We start from the raw sequence: 18077 nt of genomic DNA on the forward strand, positions 1-18077 counted from the left end.
CACGCCTCTCCAGGTGTCACTGTCATTTCCACGTGGGCGTTGAAGCCACCCAGCAGAATAATGGAGTCCCCGGGAGGGGCACTATCCAGCACCCCCGACAGGGACACAAAGAAGGCCGGGTACTCCGCACTACCGCTCGGCCCGTAGGCCGAGATGACTGTCAGAGACCTATCCCCAACAACTAAGCTCTTCTTCCTGCTGTCTTGATGTTTTACCCACAGCTTTCCTTAAGAAAACGTTTCCCGTAATAACATCTGATTTAACATAAACAATAAACGCATTCCTTTTGTCAAGTGTTTTCCCCCAGGCCCTGAAAACAGCAATTATCAAACCTCTATTGAAAAAGAGCAACTTGGACAAGCTGCTACTACAGAACTACAGGCCTATATCAAACCTCCCCTTCATCAGCAAGATTATTGAAAAAGCTGTGTTTCAGCAGTTAAACAACTTCCTAACAATGACCAACTGCTTCAATGTCTTCCAGTCAGGGTTCCGTGCTCACCACAGTACAGAGACTGCTCTTGTCAAGGTGTTCAATGACATCCGTATAAATGCAGACTAGAAGAACCACAGTGCTGGTATTATTGGACCTTAGTGCAGCATTTGACACTGTTGATCACTCCATTTTATTAGAGCGCCTGGAAAACTGGGTCAGCCTTTCTGGTACAGCACTCAATTGGTTTAAATCCTACTTGAAGGACAGGGACTCTTTTGTGTCAGTAGGCAACTTTACATCAGAGACCACAAAAATCATATATGTGGCATTCCCCAAGGGTCCATCTTAGGGCCCCACCTATTCAATATCTACATGCTCCCCCTAACTTGGATTTTAATAAACAATAACGTATGTTATCATAACTATGCAGACGACACACAGCTATATGTTACGATGTCACCAGGTGACTATGAACCCATTCAAGCGCTGGGTAAAAACTTAAAAGAAATCAATGCATAGGTTGGTTTAAATCTTATTTGTCTGACAGATTCCAGTTTGTTCATGTAAATGATAAATCATCTTTAAACTCCAAGGTTAATTGTGGAGTACCACAGGGTTCAGTACTTGGGCCAATTCTCTTTACTATATATAGGCTTCCAATAGCTAAAATTATCAGGCAGCATAGAATAAATTTTCACTGTTACGCTGATGACACTCAGCTTTACTTATCCATGAATCCTGATGAACCCAACCAGTTAGATAGACTACTAGCATGTCTTGAAGACATAAAAACTTGGATAACTTTAAATTTTCTGCTTCTATTCAGACAAGACAGAAGTTGTCATCTTTGGACCGGAGTCTTTAGAAAAGAAACTGCTTAGTCAATCACTTAACCTGGATGGCATTAAATTGACCTCCGATAATAAAGTAAAAAACCTTGGTGTTATTTTTGACGAGGACATGTCATTTAAATCCCATATTAAACAGGTTTCTAGGATTTCCTGCTTTCATCTCCGGAAGATTGCCAAAATTAGAAATATCCTGTTGAGGAGTGACGCTGAAAAAGTAGTCCATGCATTTGTTACTTCAAGGCTGGACTATTATAATTCTTTACAAACAGGGTGTCCACAAATTGCAGTTAAAAGCCTTCAGCTGATTCAAAATGCTGCAGCAAGAGTTCTGATGAAAATTAAAAAGAGAGATCATATTTCCCATACTTTAATGTTCCCTTCATTGGCTCCCTGTTAAATCCAGAATAGAATTTAAAATTCTCCTCCTCACATTTAAAGCCCTTAATGATCTAGCTCCATCATATATCAGAGATTTGATTGTTCCATATGTTCCTAACAGAGCACTTCGTTCTCAGACTGCAGGTTTACTGGTGGTTCCTGGAGTCTCTAGAAGTAGAAGAGACTCTAACCTTGAAAACTGGCTCAGAGTTTATCTGTTCTTTCTTTCTAGTTGAAACAACTAAAGGAGCTACATCCATTAACATTTACTTTTCCTTCCCATAGAAAGGACTCCTGGAACAGTGCTTCTTTATTCTCTTTGTGTCTCTGCTCTGTTCTCTCTAAACCCCAGTCGGTTGTGGCAGATGGCCGCTCACACTGAGCCTGGTTCTGCTGGAGGTTTCTTCCTGTTAAAAGGGAGTTTTTCCTCTCCACTGTTGCTACATGCATGCTCAGTATGAGGGATTGCTGCAAAGTCAGCGCCAGTGACTGCCCACTGTCTCTACATGCGCATCCAGGAGGAGTGAATGCTACAAATCTCTGACTCGATGCAATCTGCTGGGTTTCCTTAGATAGAAAAACTTTTTATCCAATTTGAATAAATAACTGAATCTGACTGCACTGTTCAATGGTCAGGATTAATTGGAATGTATGTACCTGACATGAAATCTGTATGATTCGATCGAATTGAGTTTGTAAAGTGCCTTGAGATGACATGTGCTGTGAATTGGCGCTATATAAATAAACGGAATTGCATTGTATTGAATTGCATGGATGTGCCAAAATGTTCTTCAGCTGAATCAGAACAAAACTGAAGCAATAATCTTTGGACCAAAGGAAGAGCATTTAAAAGTTAACACACAGCATCAGTTAACACAGCTAGAAACCACCAATCAGGCTCGAAACCTGGGTGTAGTGATGGACTCAAACCTGAACCTTCAGAGGCACATACAGACAGTAACAAGGTCACCCTTCTATCACCTAAAGAACATCTCCAGGATTAAAGGACTAATGTCTCAGCAGGACCTTGAAAAACTAATTCATGCGTTCATATTTAGAAGAATTGATTACTGCAACGGTGTCTTCACAGGTCTGCCTAAAAAGTCAATCAGACAGCTGCAGTTGATCCAGAATGCTGCTGCCTGCATCCTCACTAGAAATAAGAAAGTGGAGCACATCACCCGGTTCTAAAGTCCCTACACTGGCTCCCTGTAGCTCAGAGAATAGACTTTAAAATACCTCTGTTAGTCTATAAATCACTGAATGGCTTAGCACCAAAATACATTACAGACTTGTTGTGAGTGTATCAACCCACCAGACCTCTCAGGTTTTCTGGCTCAAATCTACTCCGCATACCCAGAACCAAATATGGAGAAGCAGCTTTTAGTTTTTATGCTCCACTAATCTGGAAAAACCTCCCAGAAAACTGTAAAAGCGCCGAAACCCTAAGTTGCTTTAAATCACGATTAAAAACGTATTTGTTTAGAGTTGCCTTTGAATGTGTTATCTAAACATTATTAGTTACGTTTTCAGTCCAATTTTCCTTTAATTTTCTTGTCCATCATTCTATTCTCTTTATTTTTTTTATTACCTCTGTTGTTTGATTTTCTGTATTATTGTAATGTTTTTCCTTATGTACAGCGCCTTGAGTGCCTTGTTGCTGAAAAGCGCTATATAAATAAACTTGACTTGACTTCTGCTTTCTCATATTACCTTTCTGCTTCTACAATCTTGTCCTATTGGTCTCTCTTTTTCAACTCTCTCTTTTATCTTCCCCTCTTCACCTTTTCAGATACACCCTTTTTTCTTTTTACTCTCATCTCTTTCTGCTCACTCTTCATCCGCTTACTTCTTCTCCCTTCTCAAGGGAGCCATTAACTGAATTGGTCACTGGGGCCCTTAAGCGAGAGAACACTGATAAACATCCTATTTCTATTCTGAGGTCAGAAACAACTGCTAATTGCCTCTGTCCATGTTGAGCATGAATGTGGTTTTTGAAAACGAAAAGGCAAACATGGGCCAAGTTGGATCAATAATTTGCCTCATTTTGAAAAGGCTTTATACATGTGTTGATACGAAGGGTGTGTTGATTAAGCCTCTTAAGCTAGATGTCTTTGTTACAATCATAAAAATTAATTCTATGACCTTTACTATGAACTCTACACCCCCTTGTCCTTGCTGTCACTCTCCTGCATGGTCACTCTAATGAAGCAAAAAAAGTTAGAGCCTTTGCAACGCACCGCAATGAGACTGCTGGGGTCATGCTTGCCAGCAGCTGATATACATTTTAAATATCTTACTCAGTCTACTCCAATTCAAAAACACATTTACAATGATGTATCTGTAACGAACTTGTGATCGTTTCATATTTCACTACATCAGAGATCTGAAGTCTGCTTTTTCATGCTGTTTTCTTTCCAAACTATGCGCCAAAATTTTAAATCCATCTTTATGATATCCTTTGGTCAAATGTGTTTACCTCACAGCAAGTCTGGGCATGATTCCTCAAAGGGAAATTCACATCGAAATCATCCTTGGATGATTTATTGACTGTTTAAATTTATTGTCTTTTGCATTTGGAATTATTACCCTTGTGAAAGATATATTGATTTAAATTGGAAATTACCTGGTTAAATAAAAAAATAAAAGAACTAAACTGCTACATGTGCCTTAGTGTTTTCCCACAAGCTTTTACAATGCTTAGCTTCTGCTAAAATTATGCCCTTTATTTTATGACATTTATTTTATAAGTTTCTCTTTTTTCTGATTTTATCTGTTTGTGTTTTCTATTTTCAATCAATTTTATATTTCAGAATAATATGGTATAGATCCCAAAGAAACTGTCTCGTTTTGTTGTAAACAATTTCTTATACTAAAGCATCTCACAAAATTAGATTATTAACAATCATTTATTTATTTTCAGTAAGTCAATGCCATATTTATTACATACAGAGTGACGCATTTCAAACATTTATTTGTGTTAATTTTGGCAAAAGTACTGAACTAAAAGAGAAAAATGTTAGTCTGATTTAGTGTCAGGCAGTGAGAAAAAAAAAAGGTTATGTGTCTAGTTCTAACTAAATATTACTACTATGCAAAGAAATTCTCCAGGAGAAGCTCTCCCAGCTGAGTGTGCCCGACTCCACCTGCAGGTGGATCACTGACTACCTGTCTGACAGGAAGCAGCGCGTGAGGCTGTGGAAGCACGTCTCTGACTCCCTGACCATCAGCACCGGTTCCTCCCAAGGCTGTGTTCTCTCTCCTCTGCTCTTCTCCCTGTACACCAACAGCTACACCTCCAGTCACCAGTCTGTCAAGCTTCTGAAGTTTGCGGACGACACCACCCTGATCGGACTCATCTCTGATGGTGACGAGTCCGCGTACAGATGGGAGGTGGACCATCTGTTGGACTGGTGCAGCCAGAACAACCTTGAGCTCAACGCTCTAAAGACAGTGGAGATGGTTGTGGACTTCAGGCAGAACCCAGCCCCACCTGCCCCCATCACCCTCTGTGACTCCACAATTGACACTGTGGAATCTTTCCGCTTCCTGGGAACCATCATCTCCCAGGATCTCAAGTGGGAGCCAAACATCAGCTCCCTCATCAAGAAAGCCCAGCAGAGGATGTTCTTCCTGCGGCAGCTGAAGAAATTCAACCTGCCAAAGACTATGATGGTGCACTTCTACACAGCCATCATTGAGTCCATCCTCACCTCCTCCATCACCATCTGGTACGCCGCTGCTACAGCCAAGGATAAGGGCAGGCTGCAGCGTGTCATTCGGTCTGCTGAGAAGGTGATTGGTTGAAGTCTACTTTCACTCCAGGAACTGTACACCTCCAGGACCCTGAAGCAGGCAGGGAAGATTCTGGCTGATCCTTCCCACCCCGGTCACAGACTCTTTGAAACTCTCCCCTCTGGCAGGAGGCTGCGGTCCATCCGGACCAAAACCTCACGGCACAAGAACAGTTTTTTCCCATCTGCCACCAGCCTTGTTAACAAAGCCCGGAAACCACCTTGACATTCTCCCTTTTCCCCACACACCCACCTGCACTGTTGTACCGCTCTCGCTTCTTATACTGCTCTACATTATAGAGCAGTATTTACTCTCACTCACTTAAAACTGTGCACATATATTTATATGTGTATTGTAACTATATTTATACTGTTTAATTTGAGTACTGTATTGCACCAACTACGCCAGAACAAATTCCTTATATGTCCAAAAACGTACTTGGCAATAAAGCTATTCTGATTTCTGAAATTACCTTATTGATGGGTTTCTTATTTATGAAGATGCACCCTTATATTGAAATAATAGACTGACTTGAACAATTAATAGAAACTACATAAACAACACTGAAGCATTGCTTTACTTTGAGAGTAAAGAAGAATTAAAAAAAATCTAAACCATGTTTGTAATAAAAAAATAAAAGAAAATGATTCAGCACCATGGACAGAGACAGAAGAACTTCCTCAAAGGCACTGTGGTCTTGCCACAAAACTAAACAAATAAAAGCAAACCACTGAATCTTGTTAACATGACAGCATTTGTAAGAGATTCAGAAGGTCAAACAGAAGTGTGTGGATGTGTGTGTGGGCGAGGTGGGAGGGGGATTGATGTGGGAGTGTGCAAGGAAGCAAAACGCTTTCAAATAAGTCAAATAGGCTCATGTCTGATCTTCTTTTCCAGGCTTTCTGTTTTTTGATTATATTTTTCCTCCATGTCATCCAATCTGACCGATAATGTAACATGATGCTCTGTAACTACAGCTCTATGTACCAAAAGAAGACAGAGGATTTTCAGGGTGACATTACCGGTGGGGGTGGATTGGGATAATAAAAAGCATATATGTCTATGCAGACTGAAGTGAGCACAGAGCTGACAAAGGTCTTTCTGAGTCCTCTCTTCGATTCAAAATACAAGCTCCCCTGAACCACAGATACATATTCTCCACACTCCTCTGCACGTTTGCTGTCACCGTTACCACAAGAGAGAAAAAAAAAAACATCTATCAGGTTATACAAGGGGATGTAATGTGGTTCAGACAGCAGGAGTTTCAATCAGGTCACATGCATTGTGCAAAACGCATTTGTGATGTATCATATTGCATTATCTAGAAACATCTGTTCATGAGAAACAAAAGCTTTTAATTTTGAGTAACCACTAAGAACAAACTTGAAGCCAAGAATGCATTTTCTTTTCTTTTTTTGAGGACTTTTTAGCATGCTGCTCACAAGCCTGAAGAATGACGTAATGTGTTTCTTGTAATAATGGTCAAAGTCATCATGTAAGACCTACTTTTAGTAGTTCAATGTTGAGTCTATGTTTAGCATAGCAACAGTGCCACTTAGTGGGCTTACAGGAATGCAGCAGGTTACGTAAGATTTTAAAGGAACCACATTACATCATACTGTCTTCAATGTGTCTTACCACTGCAGCCTTGATTGCATTAATGTATTAATGTTATTCAGATTCCTTATTAATAATTAATTATTAATGTATTTAATAAATACAAAATATTTTTTGTAATATGATATTTTAAAACGTTTTTAATACCTACAGATATTTTCCTGCATACACACACAACCAGGATTTCTGTACAATTGTTTTAACTACTTTCTCACATTTGCTAAACTGACTGAGCTGCTGCTTCAAAACCATAATGATAGTCATAAGACCACCTTTAGGTTAGCGAGTATTAATTCATTTCATCATTATTTACAATAATGCATCAATTTTCTGTAGTCAACATGTTTGTTACCATTATCAGGTGTGCTGGCAGTGATGCTTTGTCCACTCTTCTTCTTCCTGGGGGTTAGAAGCCTGGCCTGAGAGATCTCTCTTACTGGAGAGGCCAGGTCGTTTGAAGGAGAGGCTTTGGAATCCCCATCCCTGCTGTCGCTCAAGCGACCTGTGGACTTACTCTGAGGCACAAGAACATGAAAATGATTTGGAAAAACTCTATAATAGAGATACATAGTATGGAAATAGAAGTAAAGGTAAAACCTTTCTTTGCTACAACACATATAAAGACTGTAGCATTATGAATTGCTTTTCAAAATGAAGATATTTCCTCCAAACATGGCATCATAAAATATAAACTTTCATGACACAAAAAGTGCTGCCAGCTCTTACATTTCCATTCTGTTTTGAGAATCGATAGATGGGTGGTAAAGAATGAGCCTTCATTCTGTAAAAAACAAACAAAACAAAAACAACATATATTTACACACACACACATATATATATATATATATATATATATATATATATATATATATATATATAGTCTACATAGTTTGAAGTTTTTTTTCTCTTACAAAAAAGATTAAAATCCAACAATTGCAAAGGTGCAATTCATACTGTAGTGTTCAGAATTTGTTTCTGTTGCCAAATGTGAACTTTAGACAAAAGGTTTGCAAAATAATCTACAGTATAAAGTTTCATAAAATAAACATAAGTAACATGATAAGTTCCAACTTAAAAAATATATTTTTTACCTTCATAGCATTCAAAGATCATGTTATAAAAAGTTTACATAAAATGTTAATTCAATTGCAACAAAATAGTAAAAGCTCAGGAAGATTTAATTTTCAGCTCCTTATAAATTATCAATGTAATGTTTTGATTCTTCAATAAGATAAACCACAGACACATTTTATAAACTTCTCTACATATTTCAAATGTTTCTATGTGTGGTGTCTTAACATTTTTAGTGCGGCATGACTGTAACAAAGACAAGAAAAAAAATCAACATAGGCTGTCTTAAGTTAAATTGCATTGTTTTAATAAAGACAAAGTGATCTCTAATGAGGAAGCATTAAAGGGTGTTAATGCTATGTGGAGAGAAATTACAAATTAAATGAAAAATTAAGTTGTAAGTGAAACTGCTCAGTTTGAGCTTTTGACCAAGTTCTACAGCACAGAGCTTACCCTCTGATCCTTCTTGTTCCTTTGGGCCTAGTGAAGAGAAGGTCACTGTATGGAAGCTTCTTAAATCTCTCTCTGCCCACAGCCACATAAAGCTGCCCGCACTCCAGCTCATCCCCATCATTCACCTGTTGGCCTTCATATGTGTACAGACTAGGGAGCAGAAAAGAAGGGGAAAAATCTCATGGTCAGACAGTACAAGTTACACCTTTTAAAGTTTTGCATTTCTACTAAATGCTGTTGAGTTTAATTTCTTCTGATATAGCTGTATGTATCCAACAGTAACAGAATCTCATGAGAACTACAGCTTTAAGAGACACTTGTATAAAGCCGATCTTAAACATGACAATGTGGAGACAAATGAGGTCCATTTGTGCAATCTGCATTTACCTTCGGACACCTCCCAGAATTCTCAAACCCAGCTTTTCTGTGATCAGTTCTAGTATTCTGTCGAACTGCCCCATCATCCTCTGGTGGATCAGCAGTCTTTTTGGAGGGTTCAACATGTCACTGTTTGCTACCACACTATCCAAAAGAACACACAATGTAACAGAGGCATTCTATGATTTGGTAGTCCATGTCAAGATTACTCAAAGGCAAAGAAATCCAGATTTGCGGGTTTGAAATGTGGCAAACAGTTTGAGTGTGCAGCAGTGCTTTACGTACAATATTGTGCATGGTTCTTTGATAGGTTTTAGAAATCGTGCTGACACAATGATTCGATTTTGTGGCAGTGGTCTAGCCTGAAAAGAAAAAAGAAATTGCCATAAAAATGTTTTATTGTAAATTCTGCAGTATTCACAGTAGTTTAAAATATCTTGTAGTGCTGCAGATAGATATTTTAAATAAATGATGGTGTCTACCATAAGTTTACCATGGTGTTTACTAAAACTACATTGTTACAACAGATAACCCCATCTGAGCTTGCTACCAAAGTAGTATACTCATTTAGGGGTTTAAAAACTAGCCAGAGGCTCAGGATAATATCCCTATAAAACTGGACTAATGAATACAATGAGGATAGTATTGTCCAGTGACTTTACTTGAATGTGCAACCTGTTTGTTTAAAGCTATAGGGACATGAAGTCACAGCAGGGACAGTTTACAATGAAACAATGAAGTAATTGCAAAGGGGCAGGCTAGGGAAGACAAACTGCTAAAAGGAAAGAAAGAACTAAAAAACCATCTGTCTCGGGTTTATTTGGCACCAATAGAATAACCTCCTTGAGGTTTTCTGATATTACAAAGGGAGAGTCCAACAGGTCCTGCCCCTAACACATGTATACCCCTGTGACTCTAAGATGGAAATCTTGGCGGCCTGGGAATGAAACCTGGCAACCGAGTTAAGGGCAAAAAAAAAAAAAGAAAATCCAAACCCTTGGTAGCTTTTATGTGAATCACTGAACTTATATTTAGGTGTGTATCCACTGTGTTTGAGAACTGCTTTGCATCCGTGTTGCATGAAGTCAACAAGTTCTGATAGTGTAAACATGTATTCTAGCCCAGGATGGTTGGACTACATTCCACAATTCCTCTTCATTCTATTGAATGAGAGTCCAAGAATTGTGCTGGTCCCTCTGCAACATTATTTTTATTGGTTTAGAACCAAGATGCTTCTTGCTTACAAAGATGTTTGAAGTACTGGTCTTTTCAATGGCATAATTTTATTTAGCATTGGAGAGCAAGTATTTTGATACACTCAAACTGATTCACAATATCAGATATATGCTAAATAGGCTTGACACTATAGTATGAAAAACATCCTTATAGCTGTATGACTGAGCCACCATACTTTGCAGTGTTCTGTGGCTTAGAATTTGCGTTTTGAGGTCATATCACAAACTCTCTGGGGCCTCTACAACCAAATAGAACAATTATGCTTTTATTAGTCCATAAAATGTTTTACCATCTCTCTGTAGGTCAGTAAATACTCCCTTTTAGTTATTTTTATTCATTCTGTGATTTGTATGCCTCCCAATCAACTATTGGTCCACACAGTGAATGAGGTTTGAAGTCATTCCACCAATATTACACCCCTTATCCAACTTTATGATATAGCTACAAACCTGTAACTACTATGTATGGTAAGGACTGATACAAGATTGCAGAATGAGTGTGATGTAGTGATATGACAGAAAGTGAAGACATGGTCAGAAGCAGCTGCAGACTGTGAGTAGATGCACTGCTAGATTTTCCATCTTTAATACAGGTCCTCATGTTTGACACCAGTTTTTTCACAGAATGAATGACCTCACTGACTGAACTCAACCCTGCTCAATGATACTTGGACATGATACTTTTAATAAATGATTTACTTACACACAACCAGCAGCATACATGTTATGACTGTTGGGTATGTTGGTTTTCAGTCACTCTACTACACCGACTAGTAAATTGTTTGCCATGTAGAAATATTAATTCAACTAAAAACTGACTGATCTGGATAGTGATGTTGGAATGATATTATTTTAAACAGAACTGCAAGACTCTGACATTTAATATATTGATTTCAGGGTATGGCACATCTGAAACAACATGCTCTCATTGAGTAAAAGTCATTTTAGAAACTTTTACATGATCCCTGTTGTTTGGTTGGAGGGCCAGCAGGTGAACTTTAAAATACATGAACCTGAGCACAACTTGACTTTTAACTGCTCCAGCTTTGGCTGTGACTTTATAGCTGGTGATTAAAGATGCATTGAAAGAAAGGATTATTATGATACAAATATCAATAATGCATGCCCACTGAGACAACAACAAAGTGTTTCTTTGAACAACAACAGAGGGAGGAATGCTTAACATCACACCTTGATTAAAATATCTTTATCAAATGCTTAGCAACTCTCTTTATGTGTCTTACATTTAATCATAGGTTTAAAATGTAAAATGCAAGACACAAGAATTGGAAAGCAAATTCCTTGCCTCTGAGAGTAGGCTTTTTCTTTTAAGTTCGAAGGATCTAGATATGCAGCACCCACCGTTGAATATAAAAATGCTATCAACTGAAATGGGTACAGTGTCTCATTTTTAGTATCAAATGACCAGATCTGTTTACTTCCTGCTTGAAACACGAGGAGATGATTGGTGCCTAACACATACAGTAAACAAAAACATCTAGAAGCATGTGTTGCAACTAAGTTACTGTAACACAAGAACCTCCAGTAAGTCATCTTTGATCTTTTAATTGACAAAGGCCTTTTGAAATATTTTTGTTGGAGAGTTTTAATGCAAAGGTCACATGGAAGCATTACACATGGATGGATCAGGAGCTTCTAATCCTACACTAGATTCAATATTTTCATTCAGTTAGCAGAAACTAGCCCTGTATCTTAACTAAGGACAGAACACTAGAAATCCTTTGGCCTTACCTGAATTGGCAGAGTCTGCATCATCCTCTTCTTTCTGGTGCCAATATCTAGATAACTTGGAAGAGAATTAAAGATAATTTGTGAGGTATTAAGGAATATAGCTCACAAATAGGAATATAGTTCTATCTCTCAGTGGGTCACCAGAAAATTGCAACATAAAGTGGGATATGCCAATATGCCAGAGTATCTTTTGAGGTCATACAACTAGAACTCTTATCTAAACACTAAACAGATTATATCATTGTATATATTTTGAATTTTTGCAGTAAGAAAATGTATAGTTGGTTGATTAGTTATGCATCGGTTACCTCTGACGTTGTTGGTATTATGCGTAACCACTAATCATTAGCAGAAGATCTAGTGATCTTTTATCTCTGTAGATATGGACTTCAAGAGTTAAGTCTGTTCTTAATATAACTTAGAGTTTGACATGAAGTAGAATTCAAAGAAGAGTAACATTCAAATTATAAATAGTAGAGAGCAAGGTAAACCAGCATTTCCTGTCTTTTCTCTATCCAGTATTGTTTTCAAAGTGTGCAATGTGATTTAATTACCTTAGAAAATGTATATCTCTTGACCTGATGAAAGATGTGGACCAGAAAAGATTGAACTTTTTAGAGCATATTATACCCACATGTGCAATGCCTATTGGTGGAAGTTCAACACAGAAAGCAGTATGGAGAAACTCACTATAGCATGTAAGGATAAAATGAGGTTGCTGCTTAAGATGCCCAAATGGAGCAGTGCACTCAAATGTTTGTGTGTGTTTGTTTGTATTTCTGTCTCACTGTGCCATCTTATGTACACATGTATGTGCAGGTTGATGGACTTTACTACCATCATTTTATCCACAACAGAGCCTGCTTTACATACAGGAATAAATATAAATAAGAAGATACAGTCATAGGGTGTGCCAGGCACAATTTAGTAGAGAACAGGCAACAGTAAAATTTCATAATATCTGTCAGACAAAACCTGAGAGATTAATCATCCTTTGGTAATTTTATGTTAAGTTTTTATCAAGCTCCTAAGGGGTTGTTATAATTTTTTCAACCATTCAATTCATTAAGTGAAAAATTGAAAAGCTGTGGAAACGTTTACCATTAGACCAGATGATTAGAAAGACAAGAAACTAATAAAAAATAACTAAAATAAAAAATATATATATCCATGCATGCCTAAAAAAACTCCATAAACAAAGGTCCTTGCCAGGAATCCCCCCTAAGACCTTGTTTCTATAAGGCAACAGTGCTGTCACCATTCAACCTCCTTATGAGAAAAGTCATATTTAAAAACACTGGTAAAAACACTGATAAAAATCTTTAAGCTATCCACAACATGTAAAAATATTACTTGCAGCTCCAAAATGTGGATACTGTTTTAGAAAATGATCATGTGCTAATGATGACTTGAAGCCTGTGATTTAGACAATAGATTCAGGAAACAGGTAAAAAATCTGTTGTTGTTTTGTAACAGTTATTCATTTCTATGTTAATTCTAGTTTTTTTATGTGTTTGGACCACATTAATATCAAAGTCAGACAAAGTGAGCAAATGTTTCCATGCAAAAGACTGCAATCAAAAAAATAACTTCATTTACAATAAGATTGTGTACCCCAGTATGACTTTATGTCTAGCATCGCGCCTGCATGTAATGTTATACGTTCGCATAATTTCCCACTTAGATACTTCAATATTCAATTCTATAAATACTTGAATGAGCAGATCTAAATATCTTATCCATAAGTCCACTAATTTTCAGGTCAATGCTTCTCTTCAGGACTGATCTCACCGTGTGACTCAGCACTCAGCAAAACTGTTGAGTCACAATAGGCCTAAATATTAATGCCATGATTCAGTCAGCAGGTCTGAATGCTGGACATGTGTGGTAGGTGCACTAGACTACTGCTTATTCCTACGATTACTGTCAAACCCAGTTATTATAATCAAAGTGCTGATATTTAGCAGTAGTTTACTAGAGGATGCACACTTCGCAGTACACTAAATAGGTCACCCGAGGCTATCCACTATAACATGCATGAGAAACTTGATCATTCGTACATCCTGTGTGGATTAAAACTGACAAAAAGTTATTCTTACTCGAGTTTTTTGAATTTCTCTTTTCCTGCAGCGACGTACTGCTCCCCGCTTTGCAGGCTCTCCAGGTGCTCCACCTTGTGCCCCCCTCTCGGTGTGTAGATGTTCCTCACTGCCCCGAAAGGAGCCTGTATCCCGCCGGTTACCTCTCGCAGGAGCGTCTCAAAATTGCCCACTCTCTTCTCGTTGATCACCATCCGTCTGGCCTCATAGAAAGGGTCTCCGTTCCGGAACATAAAGATGTTCTTCACAACTGGCTGCGAGAGAAAGTTTGGCTTCTCCGTACCCATCTTTGTCCTGGTAGAAAAAGTGACTAAAGCGCGACGGAGAAAGATACTCGTTAGGATGAATGCACAAGTTGATCCCGGGTGTGAATCACAAGGCTGTGTGCCATAATAATGTCATTAGAGCTGATCAATCCTTGCCAAATGTTTACGGTTTGGTGGAGGTGAGCAGCCAAACAGGAAAACGCAGCGCACAAGTACCCAGCCAGCGCTCTGAGTGGTCAGCCAGGAAGAGTTAAGTTCTTAAAAATAGCATCAAGCGTTCAAAATATTGTTTCGAAGTTGAAAATATCAAATATTTCATTGCTTCGCGTTTACAGCAAAGAACAATGAGCAGGGACGTGCAGAGATAGACACCAGGTGGTGCTATAGAGCACCTGCCCTTTTCCCACTGATCCAAAAAAGTGCCCTAATGATGATTTTTTTTTTCTTTCTTTTCTTAACAGTGTACCTTCAGTGTGTTTCCCAAGGTAGAATTTCCGGATTTAAAAACTTTTACCAATGTCGCTAACCTTTATACTTTTGCACGACAACACCCCCTCTCGCCTCCCCCCGCTCGCCCCCACGTGCCTCTCTCAACGTGAACGCGCTGCGCCCTAAGCAGACATGTGAACTCAGAGGCGTGCTCGATGGTGCAACGCTTCTCTCATCCGCCCTGCCCTTGTGACCGGCAGGCTAACCATCCAGGTAACAAACAAAACATGCGTATTTACCAATTGCAGCATAATGCCGAGAAACAAAAGGCTGAGAAAAGAAAAAGAAAGATAGCTACAGCAGGCTGCTCAGGGAAGCAGCACCCTGCTCTCCTGGATCAAACCAGCAGCAGCTTCAGAGGAGGAAGAGAAAGATGATGAAAAAAGGTCAGAGCCGATACCAGAGTCATGTTAAGGTACAAGCTTTTCGGAAAGAGCTGCCTTAATGTTTGTTGGGGATTTTTTTATATATATTTTTACTAGTAATAATAATACTATTATTATTATTATTATTAGAATAATGAGAATTTGTTTGTTGAAAAAGTTGTTAGGTGGTAGGGTGTTGATTTTTGGCCATGACAGTCATGAGTCAGTGAGTGAGTCTTCATGTTGTAATTGTTGGTCTTCTAGGCAGCCAGGGCAGGTGGTCCAGGGAAGCAGCTCTATGCTGTCCTGTAATAGGCCATTTATGAACATGGAAGATGAGACAGAAGAAGTTATCACAGAGTCAGAAGCCAAAATGTCACAATCTAAAGCATGGACAGCCACAGAAACAGTGCTCTCTCATGATGAAAGTGAGGGTGAGATGGAAAGAGAACAAGAAAGCCATGAACAAGAACTAGATGTGTGTGAAAGAGATGACACAATTACTAAGCCACGTATTATGCAATATCCGACAGATCCTTCCCATGTTGAAGCACTTCACATCGAGTGCAATGACAGCTACATTTCCATGTGCTGAAGTGTAGGTCCTTGTCAACCAGATATGACATTTCCCAAAAATGATAACGGGCGGTCATTCCAAAAACAATGGTTCTCTGGGAATGTGTGTTTGGAGTACTTACCTACTACTGATTCAATTCACTGTTTTAGTTGTCGGCTTTTCCTCTCTGAAAAAAAATATTTTAAAAAACCAGCATGGACAACTTGTGGCATAAAAAAGTGGAACACTGCTCTTAAAAAAAAAAAAATCAAGCAATGCTCAGTCACAGAGATGCACATGAAAAGCATGGTTAGGTGGACCAGTTACCAGATAAAGGCACTCCAGTCTCTCTTTGATGTTTCACTTTTAAAGGGTGTGTAAGTTAGAGAGCGAGAGAGACAGACAAACAGAAATCATGACAAGGCACAGAGTTCAGGCAGGCAACCAGGAGGTCGTCCCAAGCAGGCACAGAGTTTAGGTGGGCGCCAGGACCTGCAACACACGGTCCTGGGCGGTCGGCGGCGAAGACATGGAGACCGACGACAAAGACGTGGAGGCCAGCAGAGGCGTAGAGACCATGGCGGCCAACGGCGAAGACCTGGCGGAACCTCGGAGGCAGAGGCGGCACCTGGCGAACCCTCAAAGGCAGAGGTGGCGCCTCGCGAACCCTCATCTCTGGGTTCAGAGGCCAACACGAGGACAAACTGTTCCTTGAACCTCTCAGGAACAGGGTTCGACGGCGCTTCCTCCTCGAACCCCTCGTCTCTGGGTTCAGAGGCCAGAACGAGGACAAGCTGCCCCTTTAAGCCCTCAATGACATGAACAGGGTCCGGGGGCGGTTCGTCTTCGAACTCTTCACAAGGACCAGACTCTCAGAGAACCCCTGGAAGACCTTGAGACCTGGAGCAGGGGCTGAGACGTCGCCGAGACCCTCAGTGGTGTGAGCAGGAGCTGAGGCATCGCCAAGACCCTCAGTGGCGTGCGCAGAGGCTGAGGCGTCGCCGAGACCCTCAGTGGCGTGCGCAGAGGCTGAGGCGTCGCTGAGAACCTCAGTGACTTCAGCCGAGGTGCCCCTCCTACGACATCCTCTGCGGCGTGTGGAGGAGGTTGAGGCAGGCTGTGGAGTGTCAGGCATGAGTTCCGTGAGCACCCCCCAGAGGAAAACAAGAAGGTGCTCAGGACCTGTTCATGGAGGCAGTCCGCCAACGGGCCCCTCCGGAAACTCTGCATCAGGCTTTAGACCTGGTGTGGACTGAGCTGCTGCGGCAGCAGAAGCACTCTGGAGACCTGGCGTGAGTTGCTCTGCAGCATCACCGCTCTGGGGACATGACGTGGACTCAGCTGCAGCACCGCTCTGGAGACATGACGTGGACTGAGCTGCAGCAGCTCTCTGGAGACCTGACGTGGGTTGAGCTGCAGCAGCGCTCTTGTGGCTTGGTGTGGGTGAAGGTGGACGGCAGTAAAGCTGCCTCACTGCCGTTTCATAATCCTCCTCCATCTGCTTGATTTTCTCCATCAGCTCAGGAGAGGAATACAGGAGACTGGTCTTTCTAAAGCTCTTTATTCAGCGAGCATAAAACCTTAAACGCTTCTCTAGCTCGTCAGATGTTGCCTCAGAACACCGGGCTGGAGCGAGCGAAGACGGTATGGGCGGAAGTGCGGCGAGCCTGGCAGACAGTGCTGTGGCAGACGAAGATGTGGGCTTACTTGCAGCAGCCCCACGTCGGCTGGCAGTGAAACCACCTCCTCGCCAGCCGAACCACAGGGAGGTGCTCCGCGCCAATGTTTCTTGCGGCGGGAGGAGGGCGAGGGCTTCACTGCCGTATGAAGGGGAGGAGAAGAAGAACAGCAACGAAGGGGTCCTATCCCCGGACATGAAATCGCCAACCTAGATCCGTCAAAAGTCGACTGTGGCACAAACAGCCCTGCAGAACGGTGCAGTGTCTTCTCCGCCTCCCGAGACAGGAAGGTAAAGAGGTCCACCGCACCGCGGCCAGACTCAGGACCAGCAGGTGCGAGCTCCATCTCCTCCAGCAGAAGTGGAGAGGGCACAACCTTCACATCGGATGGCAGATGTTTCATTGCCTCCTCCATCTGACGCTGAACCCACCGATCCTTGGCGCTCACCTGCCTACTGTCCGCGAGGTCCTTGTTTGGCGGAATCATTCTGTTAAGGCTTGCGAAATGGAGGACCCCAGAATGCAGACTAGCAGGCAGCATGACAGTAAGTGAAGAAAGGATTTAATGAATACAAAACAAAAACTCCCTCACGGAGGAGGCAGGAACAAAACAGAAACAGGCATGGCATGATCCGAAAAACAAGACATCATGATTTG

At 40.7% G+C, this 18077-nt stretch overlaps 1 protein-coding gene across 1 annotated transcript in view; it reads right to left on the bottom strand.

Annotated features, from left to right (window-relative positions):
• Positions 1–14828, bottom strand: part of LOC124865289 (doublecortin domain-containing protein 2-like) — a 50153-nt gene extending 35325 nt beyond the window's left edge. The window contains exons 1-7 of the mRNA XM_047360270.1: positions 14066–14828; positions 11967–12021; positions 9265–9341; positions 8989–9123; positions 8602–8751; positions 7804–7858; positions 7430–7592 (exon numbers count right to left, since the gene is read on the bottom strand). Of these exons, the coding sequence (XP_047216226.1) occupies positions 7430–7592; positions 7804–7858; positions 8602–8751; positions 8989–9123; positions 9265–9341; positions 11967–12021; positions 14066–14352 (922 nt within the window). The 5' untranslated portion in view covers positions 14353–14828. The remainder of the gene's footprint in view (positions 1–7429; positions 7593–7803; positions 7859–8601; positions 8752–8988; positions 9124–9264; positions 9342–11966; positions 12022–14065) is intronic.
• Between the last annotated feature and the right edge of the window lie 3249 nt (positions 14829–18077).

The sequence above is a fragment of the Girardinichthys multiradiatus genome, chromosome 3, assembly GCF_021462225.1.
Source record: "Girardinichthys multiradiatus isolate DD_20200921_A chromosome 3, DD_fGirMul_XY1, whole genome shotgun sequence".
NCBI lineage: Eukaryota > Metazoa > Chordata > Actinopteri > Cyprinodontiformes > Goodeidae > Girardinichthys > Girardinichthys multiradiatus.